At 54.0% G+C, this 21,323-nt stretch overlaps 10 protein-coding genes across 10 annotated transcripts; 5 read left to right on the top strand and 5 right to left on the bottom strand.

The window, feature by feature from the left end:
* Positions 1-778: 778 nt before the first annotated feature.
* Positions 779-1,758, top strand: M409DRAFT_55254 (uncharacterized protein; the record flags this gene model as incomplete). Its single annotated transcript, XM_033812950.1, has 2 exons — positions 779-1,169; positions 1,316-1,758. 2 exons carry the CDS (start codon positions 779-781, stop codon positions 1,756-1,758), a joined length of 834 nt encoding a protein of 277 aa, XP_033666765.1.
* Positions 1,759-3,493: 1,735 nt separating this feature from the next.
* On the bottom strand, positions 3,494-4,489 carry M409DRAFT_23607 (uncharacterized protein; the record flags this gene model as incomplete). Its single annotated transcript, XM_033806863.1, has 1 exon — positions 3,494-4,489. One exon carries the CDS (start codon positions 4,487-4,489, stop codon positions 3,494-3,496), a length of 996 nt encoding a protein of 331 aa, XP_033666764.1.
* A 1,050-nt stretch (positions 4,490-5,539) lies between these two features.
* M409DRAFT_23606 (uncharacterized protein) lies at positions 5,540-7,974 on the bottom strand (the record flags this gene model as incomplete). Its single annotated transcript, XM_033806862.1, has 3 exons — positions 5,540-5,719; positions 5,777-7,143; positions 7,278-7,974. 3 exons carry the CDS (start codon positions 7,972-7,974, stop codon positions 5,540-5,542), a joined length of 2,244 nt encoding a protein of 747 aa, XP_033666763.1.
* A 185-nt stretch (positions 7,975-8,159) lies between these two features.
* On the top strand, positions 8,160-10,439 carry M409DRAFT_66849 (uncharacterized protein; the record flags this gene model as incomplete). The annotated part of the gene is made up of 1 exon (XM_033817127.1): positions 8,160-10,439. One exon carries the CDS (start codon positions 8,160-8,162, stop codon positions 10,437-10,439), a length of 2,280 nt encoding a protein of 759 aa, XP_033666762.1.
* Positions 10,440-10,944: 505 nt separating this feature from the next.
* On the top strand, positions 10,945-12,598 carry M409DRAFT_66848 (Glucooligosaccharide oxidase; the record flags this gene model as incomplete). The annotated part of the gene is made up of 3 exons (XM_033817126.1): positions 10,945-11,010; positions 11,050-12,001; positions 12,084-12,598. The coding sequence occupies 3 exons, from the start codon at positions 10,945-10,947 to the stop codon at positions 12,596-12,598; spliced, it is 1,533 nt and encodes a 510-aa protein (XP_033666761.1).
* Positions 12,599-12,649: 51 nt separating this feature from the next.
* Positions 12,650-14,420, bottom strand: M409DRAFT_23603 (uncharacterized protein; the record flags this gene model as incomplete). Its single annotated transcript, XM_033806861.1, has 8 exons — positions 12,650-12,777; positions 12,834-12,939; positions 13,001-13,015; positions 13,063-13,086; positions 13,143-13,486; positions 13,539-13,911; positions 13,971-14,176; positions 14,231-14,420. 8 exons carry the CDS (start codon positions 14,418-14,420, stop codon positions 12,650-12,652), a joined length of 1,386 nt encoding a protein of 461 aa, XP_033666760.1.
* A 492-nt stretch (positions 14,421-14,912) lies between these two features.
* M409DRAFT_23602 (uncharacterized protein) lies at positions 14,913-15,599 on the top strand (the record flags this gene model as incomplete). The annotated part of the gene is made up of 3 exons (XM_033806860.1): positions 14,913-15,244; positions 15,317-15,489; positions 15,538-15,599. The coding sequence occupies 3 exons, from the start codon at positions 14,913-14,915 to the stop codon at positions 15,597-15,599; spliced, it is 567 nt and encodes a 188-aa protein (XP_033666759.1).
* A 451-nt stretch (positions 15,600-16,050) lies between these two features.
* M409DRAFT_23601 (uncharacterized protein) lies at positions 16,051-16,587 on the top strand (the record flags this gene model as incomplete). The annotated part of the gene is made up of 1 exon (XM_033806859.1): positions 16,051-16,587. One exon carries the CDS (start codon positions 16,051-16,053, stop codon positions 16,585-16,587), a length of 537 nt encoding a protein of 178 aa, XP_033666758.1.
* Positions 16,588-17,305: 718 nt separating this feature from the next.
* M409DRAFT_55247 (uncharacterized protein) lies at positions 17,306-19,126 on the bottom strand (the record flags this gene model as incomplete). The annotated part of the gene is made up of 1 exon (XM_033812949.1): positions 17,306-19,126. The coding sequence occupies one exon, from the start codon at positions 19,124-19,126 to the stop codon at positions 17,306-17,308; it is 1,821 nt and encodes a 606-aa protein (XP_033666757.1).
* Positions 19,127-19,686: 560 nt separating this feature from the next.
* Positions 19,687-21,162, bottom strand: M409DRAFT_23599 (uncharacterized protein; the record flags this gene model as incomplete). Its single annotated transcript, XM_033806858.1, has 1 exon — positions 19,687-21,162. The coding sequence occupies one exon, from the start codon at positions 21,160-21,162 to the stop codon at positions 19,687-19,689; it is 1,476 nt and encodes a 491-aa protein (XP_033666756.1).
* Positions 21,163-21,323: the final 161 nt, after the last annotated feature.

The following is a 21,323-nucleotide window of genomic DNA, read 5'->3' as shown; positions in this document are numbered from 1 at the left end:
GCGTTGCGACCAAGTATGAGCTATGTGAATGTCCCGTTTCTTCCAAACCTTAGCAACAAGCTCGAGAACTAGCCACTGGACAAGATTCGGACGGCAGACGAGGAAGAACCTGGTCAACCTCTCACTCGACGACCACCTCGTGTGGGCGGCGCTAACGATGCGGATGTTGTGGAGAGGATCGCACGGAGGTGAGGCTGCTCTGCCCAAGCTGTTTCAGACTACCCGCTCGTCAATTTGCGAGGAGATCTCTGCCAGACTGCACGTGAAGTCCGTCCCCAGCTACGCTACGTCTACGTGAGACGAGGAAGTTAAGCCTGTTCACAAGGCCACACTGTAGCGCGCGACGTGTTGAGGACGCATGGCCTGGCCAACGGCAAGGGTAGTCGAGCTGCGATCTTCTCGGTGTGGTTGATTGAAGGAGAAGAAGAGGAGGGAAGGAAGGCTTATATAGCATTCCAGGTTCATCTTGTCGTCACGAGACTCGAAAGAAAGGATCTGGGAGTTTTGATTGCATGTGATCTAGCTCCTTGGTCTTGCTGTGGCTCGTTCGCGCCCATCAAGGCATCCTTCTTCAGCGCTTTCGCGTGTGATCAATCTTCTCTGCAAAGATATCAAAAAATTCGCAAATCATCGCACTCGCCATGTCCATCGATTGAGATATTCTTCACCTGCGCTGTCTTGTCCGAAACGTAAAGGAGACCTAAGTTACGCCTTGTGATTCAGTGTAATCTCTGCTTGGAACGGGCTACAGCCAAAGCCTTGCGCCTCATTATTTCCCATGTGCGTCAGCAATACTCACCTGGCAGAGTGCATGTCCTTCGGCCCTGCCAGCATACACCTTGTTAGATCTTACAGCCTCTTTGACCAACCAGGCGGATACCGCTCCGAGGGTCTGCGACGTGGCAAAGAGCTCATTGAAGGCGAGAGGATGGGGAGGACTCTCAGCTTTGCAGCTTTGAGTGATTCCACGTCGGTGCGTAGAGAGGCGTCTCTTCTGCTCGCGAGTCTTGCTCCGTACTGCCGCCACCTCCTCGAATTGGCTATCCTCGGTCAATTGCGATTTGGTGCTCGTGCCGCTGGCTTGTCCTTCATGAGTTGTGTCCCGTTCTTCCTTTGGGTGCACTTTCTCTGCCACAAGCGCTCCATTCGAAGCTGTTTCCAGCGACAACGTGAGTGATCGGGCTCAGGCTTCAGTCGCTTGTGCAGTTTTGCGGCGGATTTGGATGGGCACGAAGGCGTTGCAGAAGGCTGTAGTCGTGCTCGATGAGGCATGGTTTCGTGAAGTTGACGATCAATGTGCTGTGAGGCTTGCAAGTCGCCGTGTCGCATCGAAGTTTGAATAGACTGGGGCTCCGACGAGGGCATGATGCAACGTGCAGGCATGAAAGATGCCCCGCGGCAGATTCGTCTGTGCAAATGGATATTGTGATGTCGTGTCTGGTGGGAGCAGATGGCCACGGTGCCGCCTTCTACTTGGTCTGCGGCCGTCAGAAGGAGCAGATGTGCGGAGGCTTGCACCTCTCCCACGCGCGAGGATTTGCAGAAATCTACCAGCCACACGTATACACCACAGCGATCATCACCAAAGACTGGAATGACAGCCTGCAGCAGCAGCGATTTGTGACGTTGCGCCACCAAATGTGCGATTCGAGCGAGGGGAGCGACACGCTGCGGCGGCGACTCATCGCAAGACGAGGGCGAGACAAGCGACAGCAGCGAGAGGCCATAGGGATGGAGGCGCAGGGTGAGCGGAGGTGAAGTCGAGAGAGGGGATGAAGCAATAGGCCGTCACTAACACTCATCAGAACGATCAGTGTTCCGTCTAGAAGGAAGAGAGAACATGTTTCAATACAGCTATCTATGCTAATGTACATGATGATCCACTGTTGGTTTCACCTCGAAGAGGCTACTCACACTCGCAACCGCGTGAAGGTCGTGGATCTCTGCGAGCTACCTGCGTCCCATCTACACGCTCCACTGCCATGTAGGACTTATGCTTCGGTGTCGAGCGACGCAGGCACCCCATTCTCCCAGAGGCATCACCGGCTCAAAAGAGACTGACGGATCAACCTCCAGTACAATGGGGAACAGAAGGAGATTCGTAAACCTCCAGCGCGCTCTACACACTCCACTGCCGTATAGGACTTATGCTTCGGTGTCGAGGCGCTTGAAGGCGCCAGCAGACCATCCCCTCCCAAGCGAGACGCCGAAGCGAACTCGACTTACAGGTCGTTGACGGCCGCTTAGCTTGAAAGAAAGGAAAATGTCGTCCATCATACGCACCTGAGCCCACTCCCCCTCAGAAGCTGGGCTTCTTGCGCACGCGCTGCTGGCGTGCTTGGACGTGCACCTCCGCCCCTCCCACCCGGCGGTGCTTCTCGTCGTACCCCACCGTCCTCGCGGTGTAGTCGACCTGGTACCGGAGCGAGCCCGCCACTCTCCGCCCCGTGAGCTTTCTCCATAGCATCCTCAACAAGCCGCAACCGAAGTCGCCGCTGTCTCCGCTATCGAAGTAGTCCTCAGGGGCGTAGAGGACTTATTCCCGGTTGTAAGACATGCCGCTATGCTATTGGTGTTGGTGTTGGTGTCTGATCAATAGTCTCAAGAAGTCGGGAATCTTGGAAGCAGCGGAAAGTGTAGAGAAAAGGAGAGGAAATGTCGCGGGAGAGCAGCGAAGTTTTGGGTTGGGAGAGAGGGGTTGCGTCAATCCTTATCACGCAGGAAACTGGTGAGACTGTTGAGATCAATGGGTGTGTGCAATGGCTCGCTGAGCGCGTTGGGAGAAGATTGTAGGAGGGGGCGAGCCAGCCAGGCTGTGGGGTAAGCATTGGAGCGACCAGATTGGGACGGGACCGGGTTGCAGCGGACTGCGTGAAGTGAATAAACTTCGCCGTATCAACATGGACCAAACTTCAAGGCTGTCTGTCTCGATCCTCGTTGCTCATTGTCAGAAGAGTCTTCGCGCCAAGCAGCGCAGTGATTGCGATGCTGTCGCGGGAAACTGCATCCCTATTGGGACGAGTGAAAAATCGTCACAGGTAGGAGCGTTGCCACGAGTTAATCTCGTTCACCACCTGGACAGTGATAAAGATCACACATACACGAGCACGCTGATTGCCATTCCAATACATCATTTCTTCACTCTCGCTGCCATGATAAAGGCGTCGAGAGAACACGACTATCCTGGCCCGATATTTTTTCTCTTGGGTTCCAACTCGGGCCGAGCGGACAGGGCTCCGGTATGCCAAGTGCGCCTTCTTCCAGCCTGACATTTTGAACAAACAAAGAGGTGTTCGCTTTGTGACACCGCTTCTGGACTGAGCCCGAGCTTCCTCGCCTTATGAGAAAGGAGGCGGCGAGCAGAAATATGTAAGAAAAGCGGTGAAGAGCCTCGAAAGCGGAAATATTTCAGGGCATTGGAAACACTGACCTGCAGCCTTTCCTGGGCAACTATGTTTGGCTAACACTCTACTTCCCGTGCAATGTTGACAATCTATGCATCTTGCACCATACGCGCCATAATCCCCATCATCTCGCCCCACGCAGTCTGATTCCCACACCACTGATAATTATCCATCCTCTCATACATATTCCTCAACGTATTAGCAACCGCATCATCCGTCATCTCGCCCCACGTATCCCCCATCTCCCCCGTGAACCGCGCGTTATTCAAAATCAACACATCGCGGAAAACGAACCACTCCGGCAGCTCCTGCAGCGCGGCCCGGAACATTTGCAGGATGGTTCGCATCAACCCCCGCCCCTGGAAGGCGGGAAAGACGTTTACGACGTCGATGACCATGACGCCGCGGCGGTTCATCTGGTTGCGGAGAGCGCGGATGGAGTGCTTCGCCACGCCGTCGACTTTGAAGACCGATCGTAGCAGTTTGGCGAGCTCGCGCGAATCGGCAGAGAGGGCGTTGGGGTCTGGCACGGTGAGGTAGTCGTCGATCCAGCTGGCTTTGGCGTTGGGGGCGTTCGTTGTGCGCTTGTCGATGCGGTAGCTGCTCATGACCGCTACCTTGGGCCCGTCCTCGGAGCCGTTCTCGCCGTCGAGGAAGAACGAGGCGTAATATCGCAGTCGACTCTCGACGTGCGGAGGCGGTCTCGCCACGACGAGCATGCATTTCAGACGGCGCTCTTCGCGCTCTCCCCGGGGGCCGTATTGGATTGTGCGGTAGCTCGTCGTGTAGGCGAGGAAGTTCGTATCTTCCGCTGGGGGAGTAGGGGACCCAAGCGAGGGTGACCCTTCTGGTGGTGGAGTTGATTCTGGTGCTGCAGGGATATCTTCGGGTTCTGGTGATGCCTCTATCGCTGCGGCTGCTGCTTCGGCCGCTGCTCTACGCCGTGCTTCCGCTGCTGGGTTGATTCTTATCGTGGATCTTCTTGGGGCGCCTGAAGCTCGCGCAGCGGCTGCGACCAGCCTTGCGCTGCGCCTGGCGGGCTCTCTGGCTGTTGCGGTGGTGTTTGCTCTCCTCCTGGGAGCCATCTTGGACGATTATGAAATGTGAGAGTTTGATTTGAAAAATGCTGGATCTCTCTCCGGTGCTCTTGACAAGGCTGCGGCCTTGAAGACTATATCGTTCCGCTGGACAAAGGCTTCACAATTGGGAGATGAGGTTGGTTTCTCGATGTCGCCCTCGTCGGTATTCATCTCGACTGGGAGGTGAGGGCGATATTCTGTCTCATTTACCGGCTTTGTTCTCACCAGGAGAAACAAACAATCTCAAGGCTTTGTCTGAGACAGGGTCCTCGACGTCTTTGTTGATGGATTTTTGAATGATGGGATTTGGGAGATTTTGCCTCAAAGAAAGCGCGAGGTTGTGAAAGAGAGGTAGGCTTATGATGAAGCGGAAATGAGCAAGACGAGAAGGATATGTCTAGGTGAGATGAGAACGTTATTGGGATAATAGGTGAGACGAATCCGAACTTGACAATAGGGACCGTCTGCACAATCCAGAACAGGTGAGGTCTCACAATACCGCTGATGTGTGCTGGACAATAGGAACGCCCAAGTCCAATGGGTGAAACCTCACCTCGATGAGATGCACTCAATTCCCCAAGTTCCCTGTGTGACCGGATGACGGAATCAGATAGTGCTGTATTTGATGGCATAGAGGTGTGAGATTACTTGGGGATAGTTTGACGACGAATACGGGAGATCGTTTTCTATCCGAAGCCTGGCCAGCTCGATCAGGCTTACCTTCTTTGTTTCCCTTTTCTCGCCATTCCTTCGATTGTCGCCTGTATTGCGAGTGTGATTGCACTCTGGGCAGCATGGATGATAGGGGTTTGTTGGAGATTACTCTATCTCGTACGAAGCCCGGCAGCACAAAGTTTGCATAACGCTCGACTATTTTCACTTGACAGCTGCCATTGTCCGTTGGTGACTGAAATGTTAAGCATACACATGTTGATTCGATGCCAGGGACAGGGACATCTTTGCCGCGATACCTGAGCGAGAGCGTCACATATCAAGCTATAGAGGTATGAAGTCTGACCAAGGCTGTGGCTCGACAACGAGCCGAGCATTCCCCATCTACATCAAACAGCCATTCTTCTTGCTCGAGTGCAGCTCACTCCCGCCCACCTTCATCCTCTTGCCCTTCGTTCCTTGTGCGAAGACCTCTACGAACCACTCGTACCACACTTTACGATCGTCTGTCTGGCGCCACATGCTGACTTCGATTTCGGCCTCGTCGGGGATGAAGATGGGTTTCTATGAGATTATGTTAGCAAGTTTGATCGGTGTCTGCAAGGATGGGAGGGTACTCACCTTCAGCGGAAAGAAGATCGGAAACCAACTGATCATGTCCTCGCTCTTCGCCTTCATCATCACAGGATTCGTGCTGAGCTCCACCTTCTTGCTCCCATCTTCTGGTGCATACAGCACTGTCTCGAAGTATCCCGCCAACCCATGACAGACTCCTCGATCTTGGGCTTTGAAGGAGACTTTGCACGACCGGACGTTGTGCTCGTTCTTGCCGTCGCCACCTGTCCAGCCACCTGCGTCTGAAGCGCCGCCGGCTCGCACGAAGGCGTGGGTGAGGATTGCTGGTGCGATTGGGTGATGGAAAGACCACGCTTCTTTCACATCTGGAACCCGTTCACCTGAGGCATTGGCGATGGTGCACAGGTCATCGTATTGATGAAGCATGACCACCGCTGGAGTTTCCCACAGATCGTCGGCGGGACGGGTGAGCAGGTCGCTATACAATTTCGGCGTGGCGATGGGTGTGAGATGTGCGCTGTAGCTTTGTGGGATGTTAATGCCGTGATCGGGGTGGAGAACGTGCTGTACGCCATCGAGGCACTCAGGTGAAAGTTCATTGTCTGCAAACGAGCCGAGCAATTCAGACACCAAGATGTCGACTTGCCGCACATTGCCATTGACAGTCGGCCCAGGCCATGCACGCATGTCGGATTTGTAGATGAGGACCTGGCCATTCCAGAGCGGGTCTGTGGCATTGCGTCGCTGGATGAGAACGTGGGCGTTGGGGTTCTTCTCTACAGCACAGCATCTGATGGGGATGCCGGTGGATTTGCTGGCCCGCAGTGATCTCGTCACCAGAGGTCCTCGACCAGCACCCACCACAGCGACGACAATCTCATGTTGTTCGCCAAGCTTCTTCCTCAAGTCTTTCAACACTGCAGCAACTGCACGTTCGTACCACTCGTACTTGACAGGGTCCTTCTCAAAGACTTCATACGTAATGGACTCGAGGTTGTCGGTGAGAGGTTGCAGTGGCGACTGGATGTAGTCTTGGTAACCTTGGCCAAAGCGTTCCATTGGTGGCCGTGATGGCTGGGTCTGCTGCAAATGTCTGATGTAGCGTAGATGCGAGACGGGGTCTTGGGGTTCTGCACTGTTTGCTGACTCTGCTGGCGTTGGCTCAAGTGGTGCACCTCCTGATGCTGCCTCCTCCATTGGCTTGATGGAGTCGACATCAACGAGGAGAAGCCAGGGTGGGAATCTAAGTCGTAGGAATCGAGTGAAGAGTTGCTGGTGCGGCTTTGAAAGTACTGGATAGCCTTTTGCGTTGCGGAGGAAAGACGTTCGAGGGAAGAGGAGCAAGCGAATGGATTCAGAATACCATCTCGACTGGATGCTGGCGAATGGCAGCTGACGAGGGACTTCCAGAGCTGTTTGCAGAAAGTCAGTAAGTGCAGAGACGGAGGCCAATTCTTGGTGGCGTACCTGCTGATGGTGCTCTTGGATGTACGCGAGATTGCAAAGGACGTGAAGGAAAAGGAAGATGATGAAAGACACAACATACCTACTGTAAGCTTATTGCTGTAGCTGCAAACGGATCTGATGGTATCCCACGTCTCCCAGCTTCCGAATGGCTCTGGCTCGCCGTCGTCGTCTTCATCTTCTTCGACAACGTACTGCTTCCTGGCCAGCTCGGACAGATGCTCCCCGTCGAAGCCTTCCATCTCGAGCTCGCCAGTCATTGGTAAGACAATGTGGAGCTGAACATAGGGACCAAGGCTCAGAGCTTCCAGTATGGCCCTCGAATACTGCGCAACATCAGAGCCCTGTACTGGACCTTGAACCAGAATGCTGCTGATTCCAACAAAGGCAGCGTAGGCCACTTCCGCATTGAAGACTTGTCGACTGATGTGAGCGATGAGGGGGTCTTTGGAGCCCAGATCAATCCAGGAGCTGGCGACTGCAATCAAGGCACTGTTGCTGTCCTCGGGAGAGAGATCGGTGTCCTTGGGGGTGAGGGGTGAGATGTTTGGTAGGGGTAAAGCATCCGGGAGAGGAGATTCGCTGATGAGCTTGACATAGTCGGCCAAGATGGCCAGTACTCGGGACTGGAAATGGGTGGTGGTGATGGGCGCCGTGAGCAAGTCGTAGCCCAGCGATTGAGCATCACCCAGCAGCTGGCTGTTGACCGAAATCTCTCGCTGCGATTCATGTTGGCCAATGTACACGATCGGCGCCGGTTCCTCGGCGTTGGGATCCATCTTGTTCTATGGCCAAATTGATTGATATTGTGTTTCTTTCGCATGCCAATTCTGAGAGAAAATTCCAGCCGCACGTGACCTCGCTTCACCTGCCACATGCGGCCTGACGACAAGGTTGATCGACTTTTTTGAAGCTGGACTTTGCGACAACACCACCAAAAACAACCATATCGCACTCAACAGCCATGGCCGAGGAGGAGAAGCCGCGCAAGTCTCGCTTCAAGCGGGTCAAGACCACCGACGACCGCGAATCGCGCAGCGACGACGCCGCCAACCCGTACCTCGCCCACATGAAGACGAATGGCGCATCCAACGGCTCGAGCTACACCGGCGGTGACCTGAGCAAATGGACGCGCCATGCCTCGACCGCCAAGATGGCCAAAGTCGCAGAAGATGGGCCCGCCAACCCTTTCACCGGCGAGCCGCTGTCCGATCGGTACTTGGGCATCCTCAAGTCCCGCCGCGATCTGCCCGTCCACGCGCAGCGACAGGAGTTCCTCGACATGTACCACAAGACCCAGATCCTGGTGTTTGTCGGAGAGACGGGTTCCGGTAAAACGACGCAGATCCCGCAGTTTGTGCTCTACGATGATCTACCGCACATGGAGGGCCAGATGGTCGCCTGTACCCAGCCCCGCCGAGTCGCCGCCATGTCCGTGGCCCAGCGTGTGGCGCAAGAGTTGGATGTGACTTTGGGGGAGGAGGTTGGATACAGCATCCGATTCGAGGATATGACGAGTCAGAAGACGATGCTGAAGTACATGACGGATGGTATGCTGCTAAGGGAGGCCATGAACGACCACGATTTGAAGCGGTACAGCACCATCATTCTGGACGAAGCACACGAGAGAACACTGGCAACGGATATCTTGATGGGCCTGTTGAAGGAGGTGGTGAGGCGCAGACCGGACCTCAAGCTCATTATCATGTCTGCTACGCTCGATGCTCAGAAGTTCCAGAAGTACTTCAACGATGCACCTCTGCTGGCTGTGCCTGGTCGAACACATCCTGTCGAGATCTACTACACTCCTGAGCCAGAACGAGACTACGTCGAGGCAGCATTGCGAACAGTCCTCCAGATCCACGCAACAGAACCAGAAGGCGACATCTTGCTCTTCTTGACTGGAGAGGAGGAGATTGAAGATGCAGTCCGCAAGATCAGCATGGAATCTGATGAGATGGTGCGGGAAGCAGACGCAGGCCCGTTGAAGTGCTACCCTCTCTACGGCTCTTTGCCACCCGCCCAACAGCAGAAGATCTTCGATCCCGCGCCTCCTCCCTTCAAACCAGGCGGCAAGCCAGGTCGCAAATGCATCGTTTCCACCAACATTGCCGAAACCTCCCTCACCATCGATGGCATTGTGTACGTCGTTGATCCTGGTTTCAGTAAGCAAAAGGTCTACAACCCGCGCATTCGAGTCGAATCACTCCTGGTCTCACCCATCAGCAAAGCATCAGCACAACAACGAGCCGGTCGTGCTGGTCGTACACGACCTGGAAAGTGTTTCCGCTTATACACCGAAGGCGCATTCAAGAAGGAGCTCATCGACCAGTCGTACCCTGAGATTCTACGTTCCAACCTCGCGAGTACCGTGCTGGAGCTGAAGAAGTTGGGCGTGGATGATCTGGTGCACTTCGACTTGATGGATCCGCCTGCACCTGAAACACTCATGCGAGCGTTGGAGGAACTCAACTACCTTGCATGTCTGGACGATGAAGGAGACCTCACCACTATGGGCAAGCTGGCATCAGACTTCCCACTCGACCCAGCCCTCGCAGTCATGCTCATCTCGTCGCCCGAGTTCTACTGTTCAAACGAGATCCTCTCTTTGACAGCCCTTCTCTCCGTCCCTCAACTCTTCAACCGCCCAGCTGCCGCACGCAAGCGAGCTGACGAGATGAAGAATCTTTTCGCCCACGAAGACGGTGACCACCTCACCATGCTCAACGTCTACCACGCCTTCAAGTCACCTGCAGCCCAAGAGAACCCCAAGCAGTGGACTCACGACCACTTCCTATCTTACCGGGCTCTTCAACAAGCCGACAACGTACGCTTGCAGCTGAAGCGCATCATGGAGAGGGAAGAGATCGAGCTTGTTTCAACTCCCTTCAGTGACAAGAACTACTACACCAACATCCGTCGGGCTCTCGTAGCTGGCTTTTTCATGCAGGTTGCCAAGAAGGACACCTCTGGCAAGACCTACGTCACCGTCAAGGACAATCAGAGCGTGCTCCTCCACCCTTCGACTGTGCTTGGACAGGACTCTGAGTGGGTCGTCTACAACGAGTTTGTACTGACCAGCAAGAACTATATCCGCACGGTTACCGCCGTAAAGCCTGAGTGGCTACTGGAGATTGCGCCCAACTACTATAACGTCGAGGAGTTCTCGAAGGGTGAAGTCAAGACTGCCTTGACGAGAACGGCGCAGAAGATGAACCGGAGGTCCGAGATGAAGACTCGATGAGAGACGTCAGTACGAGCAGAGCAGTTGTATGAATCGGTCGATGGCTATCGAGCGCACACCGCGCCTTGTCATGAGATGTGATGAGACCGCCTTGTGGATGAGTAGTGTGAGGATAGAAACGACAGCGAACGCCGACACGATGACCGGCATGAATAGATCAATGCGAATCTCGAGGTTCCAGACCGTGCCCTTTCCTTGCCGGCAGCTCAATTGCTGAACGAAAGCCGAACGTAGTGTTTCTCCAGCGAACCAGTGAAAATGCAGATCTTGAGGTTGGCCGCTTGTAGACGGTGACCGATTGTCATTCGTAGGTGAATGGGAGGTAAGCTAGTCAAGGCTTCCCTGCCAGGAGCCCACCGGTACCTGCATACCATGTCATGAATGTCCCCATGGTTCAGTACTCGATCTGTGGCTGGGATTTGTTGACATTAATAGGTTGCTGTTGTCTCGGCCGCCCTCTTCATCCAAGTTCACCAAGGTCATTCTTTTGTCCACAACTCCCAGCATGGGACTCTTTCGCCTTCTCCTGCATCTCTTCGTGTTATGTTCACTGACAACAGCTTCTCTGGACGTCTGGCCGTTTTCATCTCCCCAAATTCTTCGTCGACAGCTACCTCAATCACTAGTTGATTGCCTTGCAAAGACTTCCGCCGACATTGTGCACCCTTCGTCTTCAGACTACAACACCACCGCTCAATCGCAAAACACCAACTACCACTACCGACCAGCCGCCATAGCCCTGCCAAAATCGACGAATGAGGTCGCCGCGGTGATCAAGTGCGCCTCCGCTCAACCCGGCGTCAAAGTCTCAACCTATGGCGGCGGCCATGGCTACGCATCCTACGCTCTCGGCGGCAGCGATGGATACCTCGTAATCGACTCCCAACGCATACAAGACATTACCATCAACGAGGCGGAGAAGACAGCGACCGTCGGCATGGGCGTGCGACTCGGTCTTCTCAGCAAAGCCATCGGCGCGAAAGGCTTTGCGATCCCCCATGGGACATGTTCCTCTGTCGGCATCGTGGGACATGCTCTTGGAGGCGGGTGGGGGTATAGTAGTCGGAAGTGGGGTTGGACGATGGATCATATCGTCGAGATCGAGTACGTCGACCCCACTGGTGCAGTCAAGAAAGTTGGAGATGGTGTCGGAGATCAGGCTATCTGGTGGGCCATGCGCGGCGCTGGAGCGAACAATTTCGGCGTGGTGACGAGTCTGACATTTCAGGGGGTTGCAACTCCTGCGACGAGCTTGAACTGGAAGACTGTCTTGCACAAGAACGAAGAATGCGCTGTGGCGCTTCTGACGATTCAAGAGCTTGGTGCGCGACGAGGTGCTCTGCCCGCTGAGCTGGGGGTTCAGCTGTTGTTGTATGGCGAGGGGACGGAGAGCAATCCTGGCGCTTGTCAGTTGAGTGGGCAGTATTTTGGTGATGAGGAGGAGTTTAGACGGTTGGAGGTTGTTATTAGGGAAGGATTGGAGAGGACGGGGGTGGAGGGGTATAGGAAGGCGAATGTTAGTGAGTTTGGGAGTTGGGTGGAGACTTTGACGGATTTGCTGGGTATGTTGAGATCACCGTCCTCATCTCTGTACTCCAAGCGAAGGCTACGATATATCAAAATGATGGCTAACCATTCCAAAAGGCAACTTAACCGCCCCTCCCAACGCAGTACCCTACTACGCCCAATCCATCATCGACTACGGCTCCCCAAACTACACAAACTCCACAATCCAGCCCATCCTCCAAGCCATCCAAGCCACCGTCAACATCTCCAAAACATCCACCTCCCTCTCCTTCGATCTCAACGGCCCTGCAGCTCTCACAAACATCGACCAACCGCACGGCGCCTCGGCGTTCGCGGATGCTGGGAAGAGGAAGGCGTTGTTCTTGAGTCAGATATACAATTATGGGACGCCGACGTTTGAAGAGCCTGAGAAGCAGGAGGAGATTTTCAGGCTTGTGGATGGGGTTCAGAGGGCTGTGAGGGCTGCGAAGCCGGATGGGAGATGGGGGAGTTATGTCAATTATGTTGATCCGCGATTGAAGGATTGGGGGAGGGAGTATTATGGCGATGCACTGGGAAGGTTGAAGGAGATTAAGAAGTCGTCCGACCCGGAGAATATCTTTGACTTCCCGCAAGGCTTAGGGAGAGCGTAATCTTTACTCAACCTCACATCTCGTCGTCATGGGTACTTTGATCTTTCACGCTCACTTCCCATCAGTCTGCACATGGGCCCGCTCAACATGCTCCAACTGAATCTTCTCAATCTTGTCAACCTCGACATTGCCATACTTTTGTGCGAACATCAGATCCATTTCTTCCAGACTGAGCCGAGCTGTAGGATCGCGTTAGCCGACTCAAAACTCTCCACAGCAAATGGAATCCCCATACCTGTCTCTGGGTAGAAGAACCAGATCACGACCGCTGAGCATACGTTGAAGACTGCCAGGATGATGTAGAATTTGTAATAGATGTTGGCGATGGCAACAGGGGTGATCTGAGCAAATGCTGTCTGTCAGCGGGCATGACCCAAACACCATCCTCTCTCCTCTACTGACCTTCACCATCATGAACTGAAAGAGCCAGTAGAACATGTTCCCAATAGCCAAGCCTTGCTCACGAATTTGGAGAGGGAGCACTTCAGCTGGGCTATGAGCCGAATTAGCCAAGCGACCCCTGGAAGAGCACTTCGTTACTTACTACGCCCATGACAGTCCCAACCAGCACAGCGCATTCGTCCAATAGAACAGGAACAACATCACGATCGTGGCAATTCCAAAGGCCTTGTGTCCATCCCCATCTGGTGTGGTCCCTTAGCAGCGCAGCAACGACCATGAAGGCTGCGCCCTGGCCAACTGATCTCCAGAATAAGTAAGGCTTTCGCCCAACCTTGTCAACAGTTAAGAGGGAGATTAGGTTGGCTATTGGCGTTTCGACGGAGCTCAGGCCTGAGATCCAGAGGGCTTCTTTGCGTGAGGCTCCGAGGATTTCGGTGACGAGCCTGGGCAGGTAATACGTTACGCTGTTCACGCCAGTGAGTTGATCTAGAGCGAGGTCAGTGCTTGCTTTGTCGTCAACATGAAAGGGTCGACGTACGCATAGTCATAACGCCGCACGCAAGACAAAGCCGTCGAAAGTTCTGTGTCGGACCGTTCGTAAAGAGAGCTTGGAACTTGCTCCGATGTGTATCTTTTTCCAGCTCGTTAACCTCCATAATGCTCGCGAGCCGCTCGCGGGCTTTCTCTTCTCCGGCCAGACGAGTCAACACCTCCAATGCCTCTTCCGTACGGTCCTGCTTAGCGAGCCATCGAGGGGATTCGGGCAGGCCCAAGATTAGTACCGTCGAAGTTAGGAGAAAGACGGCTTGGAAGGCAACCGGAAAGGCGTACGCCACCCTTGTCTCGACGTCGTAGAATCCATAGTTAATCCATTGTGCTAGGAAAAGACCAAGAGTCGCTCCGCAAAGTAGCTGTCCGACTAAATATGCTCCGCGACTTGCTGCTGGCACTGTTTCTGCCACAAGCCTACAGTCGAAGACATAATGCCTACGCCTACACCGCAGACTGTGCGGCCAGCTGTAAGTTGTGCAATGTTGGTCGCCGCCGCGAACGGGATCGCCCCTATTGCGGTGATTGCAATGCCCGTGAGAACAGTCTTCCTACGCCCGAGAGGCTGGCCGATGAAGAAGGCGATAACGGCGCCAGCAAAGCCGCCTAATTTGTACGTCGCCGAGACTGTCTATCGTCAAATCTCTGCCTCGAAAAAAGACGGACGAGAGCGTCACCTACTGGTCCCTAAAAGATTGGCATTCGGGTTGTGGAACGTTCGAAGAAACCACGGGCATATAATGAGGCCTGAGAACAGAGCATTGTCGTAGCCAAAGAGGATAAAACCGCAGGTGGACGCGATGGTGATGAGGATGTTGAGCAGCTTCCCCTTTGCTTTGAAAAGAGGGTTGAAATTGAACAGAGACGCCATGATTGAGTCTTTCTGGACAACTGGTGATCTTGCCAGAAGCCACTCACGTTGCACCTTAACGTTGGAGCGGACAGCATCTTCTTCTTAGCTCGGCCTCTCCGTCTCTCGTCCGAGATCCCCGAACTCTAGGGACACGACTTGCAACTTTCTCCCCGGCAGCGATATCAATATGCACGACACGCGGCCAGTGGGGTCAGGGGAGTTGGGGAGGTGCCCATGGGGTCGGCTCCGGGCCGTATGTTACGCGGACGGGCTTTCGGGTTTGCAGCCTGATGGGCAGCCAGCAAGCCAAGGCGATGGCATATTGCCAGATTTATCTCCGCGGACATCAAAGGGGGTATTTATTCGTTCGTCGGGCAAGAATAACTTACGTGTTGTTCGACCAGCACCCGAGGCTCCCCGATCGAGGGATACATATACCTTACAACAGACCATGCGTAATTACGAAGCTTGAAATAAGCACTCAAATTCTACAAGACCAGCGTAGACATAATGGACATACCAGGGCAACAAAACAACCCCAAAGACTCCGTCCTCGTGGTCGGCGCCGGAATGGGTGGCTGCGCTACTGCCCTTGGTCTGGCCCGTCGTGGCCACAACGTCCATGTGCTCGAAGCGCGTGACGATCTCTCGGAACTGGGAGCCGGCCTGCAAATCTCTCCCAATGCTTCCAGAGTCCTCTGTACATGGGGACTCCGGGACAAGTTCGAAGAGAAGGTATGCGTGCCGCCTTGGCTGGAGTATCGGGCCTATGACAATGGGAGGACGTTAGGCAAGCTTCCGAACAATGTCAACGACTGGTATGAAGACATTTACGGCGCTCCGTAAGTATGCCCCACAGCTTCAGCATGGGAGCGTTATTGTCAATTAGTTGCGCGGCTGACGTGATGCTGTAGACTCTGGACGATCTATAGACCTGATTATCAGCGCATCCTCGCCGAAGCAGCAATGTCATCAGGGGCAAAGTTTACCTTCTCAGCCAAAGTGGAGAAGGTTGATAGTGAGACGGGCGCCGTGGAACTGCGTTATGGGCGGGAATTCCGTGGCGACCTCGTGGTTGGGGCAGATGGTTTGATTTTGTTGTTCGTTGACCCCATGAAGTGCTAACGAACGCCAGGTGTATGGTCGAAAGTACGATCCGGTATACCAGGATGTCAAAACGTCGAGCCAGTTGTCTGAGACGAGTATTCATATCGATGCCTCGTCGCACGAGAGGACATGGCCTCCGTTCCATCAACGAAGACTTTGCTGAAGGACCAGAATATCAGTCTCTTCTTAGGCCAGGCGGGGAATCTGTTGGTCTACCCGTGCGCTCAAGGCAGATTTTTCAACATAGTTGCACCGAGTCATCGACCGTTCGACAAGGAAGCACATGACAGCTACAATCCAGAGGTAGATCCGATCGAGCTCGTCACAGCGTAAAAACACTTTTCCTCGCCGGTACCTGAACTGCTGCTGCAGGTGAAGAAGTGTGTGAAGTGGACGGTTGTTTATCTTCCGCTTCTATCCACCTACTCTAGTGACAATGGCCGAGTTGTCCTTGTTGGTGATGCAGGTGAGCCATTCTCAGACGAATCACTCGATTTATCCAAAGATTGCTGATCGTGCAACTCTGACTTCAGCACATGCCATGCTACCAGGAGCTGCTAGCGTATCGAACGCCGCCATAGAAGACGCCGCCATCCTCTCGGAGTGTGTCTCCGCTCTCCCCTTGAAAGACGCAATACAGGCGTACCAATCGATCCGAAAGCGTCGGAATGATCGAATCTGGGAGATCTCGCTGATCAGCCAACGCAACGTCAGCGCGTATACTTCGACCTCGTCTTATGAGTCTACCGCTGCCCTTCGAGATGAACGATTGAAAGAAGCCACCCGAGAGTTGGCTGAGTCCTTGAAGTTGAGCAGTGTAGAGCGCAAGCTTCTTCAAACTTCCCGGATGGAGGACGACGCTGCCGTGTTTCCTTCACCGGCGTTGACCAAGTGGCTATATGGCTACGATGCCATCGCTATAGTGAGTTCCATCACGCTTTATGTTGAGCATAGGCTAAAAGATACAGAGTCAAAACTATATCACGTCGAGTCGTCGAACGACCTGATCATCGCGATTGGTATCCTGCTAATTGGAAAATCGCCCGCGGCTTGCCTCGTAAAGCTGTATCATGAATGAGAGAGCGGATCAATAAACTGGACAGAGCTCAGAATCTTAGTGTCGAATCGATGTACCGGATTGCTGGGTTGTGGAGTCTTTGGGAGGTTTCCACTGGCAGATACAAAATTAAAAGGACTTTCTAGCTCATTCCATTTGCTCCCAAATGCCGTTCTCTTTTGGAGAAAGTGTTCTGCAGAATGACTTCTGGTGATTCACCGAGATCTCGTTTGCAGGAACATCAACAAATGATGAGTTTTGGGGACACATTGCTGGAGCAGCAACTGCTTGGAGACCAATCCTCTTTATCTATCACAAATTTCTGAACAATTTTACGTAGCCGTAGTATCACTTTCTCAAAATCGTCGCCGACAGCAATAACCAGAGTTTGCCTTCTGTTCTGCTACGAATCATACTCGTAGAGGTATTTGGGCAACGTGCAGGATTGAGTGACGACGACCACTGAAGGGTGGCTGGGACTCTCTATCATCGACGTGCCAATCTGTAGGCAACCACTTCTGCGACCCTTGTTGCTCCGTCACCTGGAGAGAACGTTTTTTAAGTATGTCTTCTCGGCTTTTGGGTTGCGGACCCATGTCGAAAATACTGGACATTAACTCGGCTCGTCATATTACAAGGTCAGACTTGTATTGCAGCACTAAATCAGTTGCTCGGAGAGCTCTCGATTTCTTTTTATCAACTCTGTCTGCCTTCCTACCACTAGCTTTCAGCCTGCTTACTAGACCACAGATTGCCCTGCCGGTACACCCTTCTCCAGTGCCGTTCGATATCCTGTGGGACTCACATGCACGTCTAGTACCACGGTCTTGCCATTTTTGAGCTCGGTGGCTGCATCATGGAGAGCTGGCAGCAACTCGTGCACCGAATCGACAATGCTCGAACGGACGACGGTGCATCCGAGACTTTTTGCTGGCGATGACACGTCAGGCGCTGGATCATCCAGACGCATTCCAATCCACTTGTTCTCAACCGGTCGCGATCGGGCTGTTGCCACACGTTCTTGATGAACCTCATCGTTGAAGAAGCTATGATTGTTCGCCACGACAACGAGTAGTGGGATGCGGTATCTGGAGGCAGTCCAGAGCGCAGTGCAGCCCATCAAAAAGTCGCCATCCCCAACGACAGCCACTGCGTGGAGCGATGGCTGGACTTTCTGCAGTGCCAGGGCAGCCCCAATTACATTCGCAGGTCCACTTGCGAGTCTGCCGCCACTGTCCCAGCCTAGGAAAGAAAACGGGTGCGTAGCACGCACTTCTTCTCCTGTCCAACTGAGCGGGATTCGGACGAGACAAATCTCGTCGGGCGATAAAGCGGAGTAGAGGCTGGAAGAGAGATCGTGCATGAATATTGTTTTATCCCTGCGATCTCCTCCCCCCTGAACTGGCTTCATGACCCCATTGGGGTAGACCATGATGGCAGGCAACGTAGGCACGGCTGGAAGCTTCTCTATCTCTTGGAGTAAAGTCGAAACAAAAATGTCTGGGTCGGACTGGACCGCGATATCAACTGGCGGCTGAGAGAAATGGTCTTGACTCCATCCATTGTGCAGTGCAGCATCGAGGCTTACTTGAACGATGGTCATCACGGGCTCCACAACCTGTGGTCCACCGTGAGCTGCACTCAGCGTGCCCGCCAGGTCAACCCAATCCAAAGCTATCAGGAGGTCGGAAGATCTGATCAAGTCTCCGCCCACCTCGCTCAGAGACACACCGGGCGGCGCGGGCTGTTGTTTGTGCCATGTTGGAAAAGGGGCAATCTGCTTCAAGTCGGTAAGAACCTTGGCGTGAGGAAGGCTTTCCACCAGCGCAATACGCTCGCGCCATGATCCAGGACTGGCACGCATTCGACCCATCATGAAGAGGGGCTGTTTTGCTCTGGCGATGGCTTCGGAAACCAGTTTGACATCCATTGTCGAGGGTCCGGGAGGTTTGAGTGAAGCCAATCGGCGCCCGGTATCAGGCAGGTGGATGTCTGCTGGGTTCACTTTTGCTTCCTGCATTGCCGAATCCAAACAGACATATGTAGGTGCGCAGGGCTTCGAAGCAGTGATCGAAGTCGCTTGAAGCACTGCCCGGATAGCTGCATTCGGGGACAACGGTTGGTCATCCCATTTGATGAATGGACGAATCAATGCGGCCTGATCGAGAGAGGTGTGCACCCAGTCAATCCATGGACGGCGTCGATAAGAGTCCAGAGGGCCAGTAGCGCCCAGTATCAGCATAGGAACTCGGTCGCAGAAGGCATTGTATATGGCCATGATCGCATGCATCAGGCCGACATTGGCGTGGACAGAAACGGCCATGGGCTTGTTGGCAACTTTGGCATAGCCTTGGGCGATATGTACTGGGTGTTCCTCGTGTAGACAGACCAGCAACTCTGGTCTTGTGCCCGTTCCAAAATCGAAATTCACCAGGCTGTCGTGCAGGCCCTTGTACGTGGATCCTGGCACCATGGCCACATATTCGAACCCAAGGCGGGAGAGCTGAAGGGCAATGGCGTCGCTGCCATATTCGATTGAGCTCTCTACATCGGTTGCCATTCTGGTATTCGGGCGATTGGCGTGTCGCTCATGTGCTGAGACCGAGGGTTTGCGAGCGAAGTGACTGTATGTAATCGCCACTCCATATCTCTGTAGGAGTCGCCGGGACGCATGCTGCTGTCCGGGGACTTAACAAATGATACACTTCCTCCCCCATGTGGTATCTGCGGGGAGAGGAATGGCTCCACGTCCGGGTGTCTTCCTTTGAGGCTGCTGCCGGGCACGACGGGCTTTCGGTAGTTCTAGAATACCCGTGGCCGGAGGCCCTTCGTCGAGACAGTCGTCTACCATCTTCTCTCAACAAATTTACGTATTTTATGCCACCCAACAGGTGCCAAACGCCGAGTCGTCGTCAGTGTCGCGGCAACATGTGGGTTCTAGTCAAAGGCGTAATGCCTAAGGCAACACACAAGGCCCGGTGCGGGTGAGCGACAACTTCATCTTGCGAGCCCGTAGATCGACCTTACAATACAACTCCCCTCCGTACGCTCTTACTATTCTGGCTTTCCAAGTACACGATGGTAAAGCAGAGTTCTGTGCAGTTGGTCCTATAAATGCTTCTAAAGCTGCACATGAATTGCCTTTGGTTGTGTCATGGACAGAAGCTCGTCAAAACACTCTTCCCTGCCCAGTCCAGACTGCTTGTAGCCACCAAAGGGCAGACCCAGAAAGTGCTTCGCTACTGTATTGATCCACACCGTTCCCGCTTGCATCTTGCGGGCTGCCCGATGCATGGTACTTATATCCTTCGTGAAGACGGCACCTGTGAGACCGTACTCGACCGAATTGACCTGTTCAAACAGTTTGGCTTCGTCGCCAGACCACCGAATGACAGACATGACTGGCCCGAAGATCTCCTCTCGAGCAATAGTCATATCTTGCGTAACCTCGCCAAACACGGTTGGTTCCACGAAGCAGCCATTTTTTGTCTCCTGCGACGCGGGCTTTTGGCCCCCAAGGAGCAATTTTGCGCCTTCACTCTGGCCCTTGGCTATGTAGGACATCACCCGGTCTCTCGCTGCCTGGCTGACCATTGCTCCCATGGTTGTATTCGGATCGAGGGGGTTGCCAGGCCGGTAGCTGCGAGAGATCTGCTCAATAGCACGCCCGAGTACCTGGTCATAAATGGAGTCGTGCAAGAACACCCGCGACATAGATCCACACGACTGACCACACCAAGACCAGTTCATCCCAATGACCATGCCTTGGACCAGGGCATCTATGTCTGCATCTGGAAATGCCACCAAGGCGTTCTTACCACCGAGCTCAAACAACGTCTGCTTGAGGGTGTCTGCTGACTGCTTCTGAATCAATCGCCCAACTGCAGCGCTTCCGATCAATGTGACTTTAGCGATGTCCGAATGTGTAGCCAGAGTACTACCACACTCGGCGCCACCAGGTAGGATAGAAAGAACGCCAGGCGGGAAGACGTGGCCGATGAGCTCCGCCAGTCGAAGAGCTGACAGCGGCGCCTGCTCTGGTGGTTTAATAATGACTGTGTTCCCCATTGCCAACGGGGCAGCAATCTTGGCCGCAGCGAACATCAGGGGGTGATTGGAGGCCACGATTCGTGCGACGACACCCAACGGTTCGCGAACAACGTAGTTGAAGGTATCGCCTCCCAGGGCATGGGTCTCGCCAGTCACGGCAGGTATCAAACCGGCGAAGAAGTCTATCTGGTTCGCACCCGCTCCTGCATCGCCTTTCATGATGGATATCGGGCTTCCGATATTGTACGCATCGATGGACGCAAGTTCTTCAGCATGTTCGCGAATTATCTGCGCTGCCTTGCGCAAGAGACATCCGCGCTCTATCGGCAGTACCTCATTCCAAGCGGGCTGCGCTTCCTTGGCGGCGGTGATGGCGGCTGCGGTGTCCTGAACGCAGGCGTACCCAACTTCGAGAATCGTGGATCCATCTGCAGCACTGAGAATTGGCCTTGAAGACCCGTCGATAAGAGCTTGGAAGGCCCCGGCGTAGAACGGCGTCGTTGCTGAAGCAAGGTTGTTGGAGTTGAACTGGTGAGCGTTCGTCATCATCGATGCACTGAAGTGTTTTGTGCGGTTGTAATTTCCCGGAACCTTGGCGAACGTGCCATTTCTTTATTAACAAGGCTGCAAGGCCCTGCGGAGTTTCAGCAGTAACCGGGTATGTCCCGGGAACCAAACCCGTAAACCCGACACTTGAAGTAACTCCC

Source organism: Zasmidium cellare (genome assembly GCF_010093935.1).
Source record: "Zasmidium cellare ATCC 36951 unplaced genomic scaffold M409scaffold_20, whole genome shotgun sequence".
Classification (NCBI taxonomy): domain Eukaryota; kingdom Fungi; phylum Ascomycota; class Dothideomycetes; order Mycosphaerellales; family Mycosphaerellaceae; genus Zasmidium; species Zasmidium cellare.
Note: the sequence above shows the minus strand (reverse complement) of the source record. Positions and strands in the feature narration are given on the sequence as shown.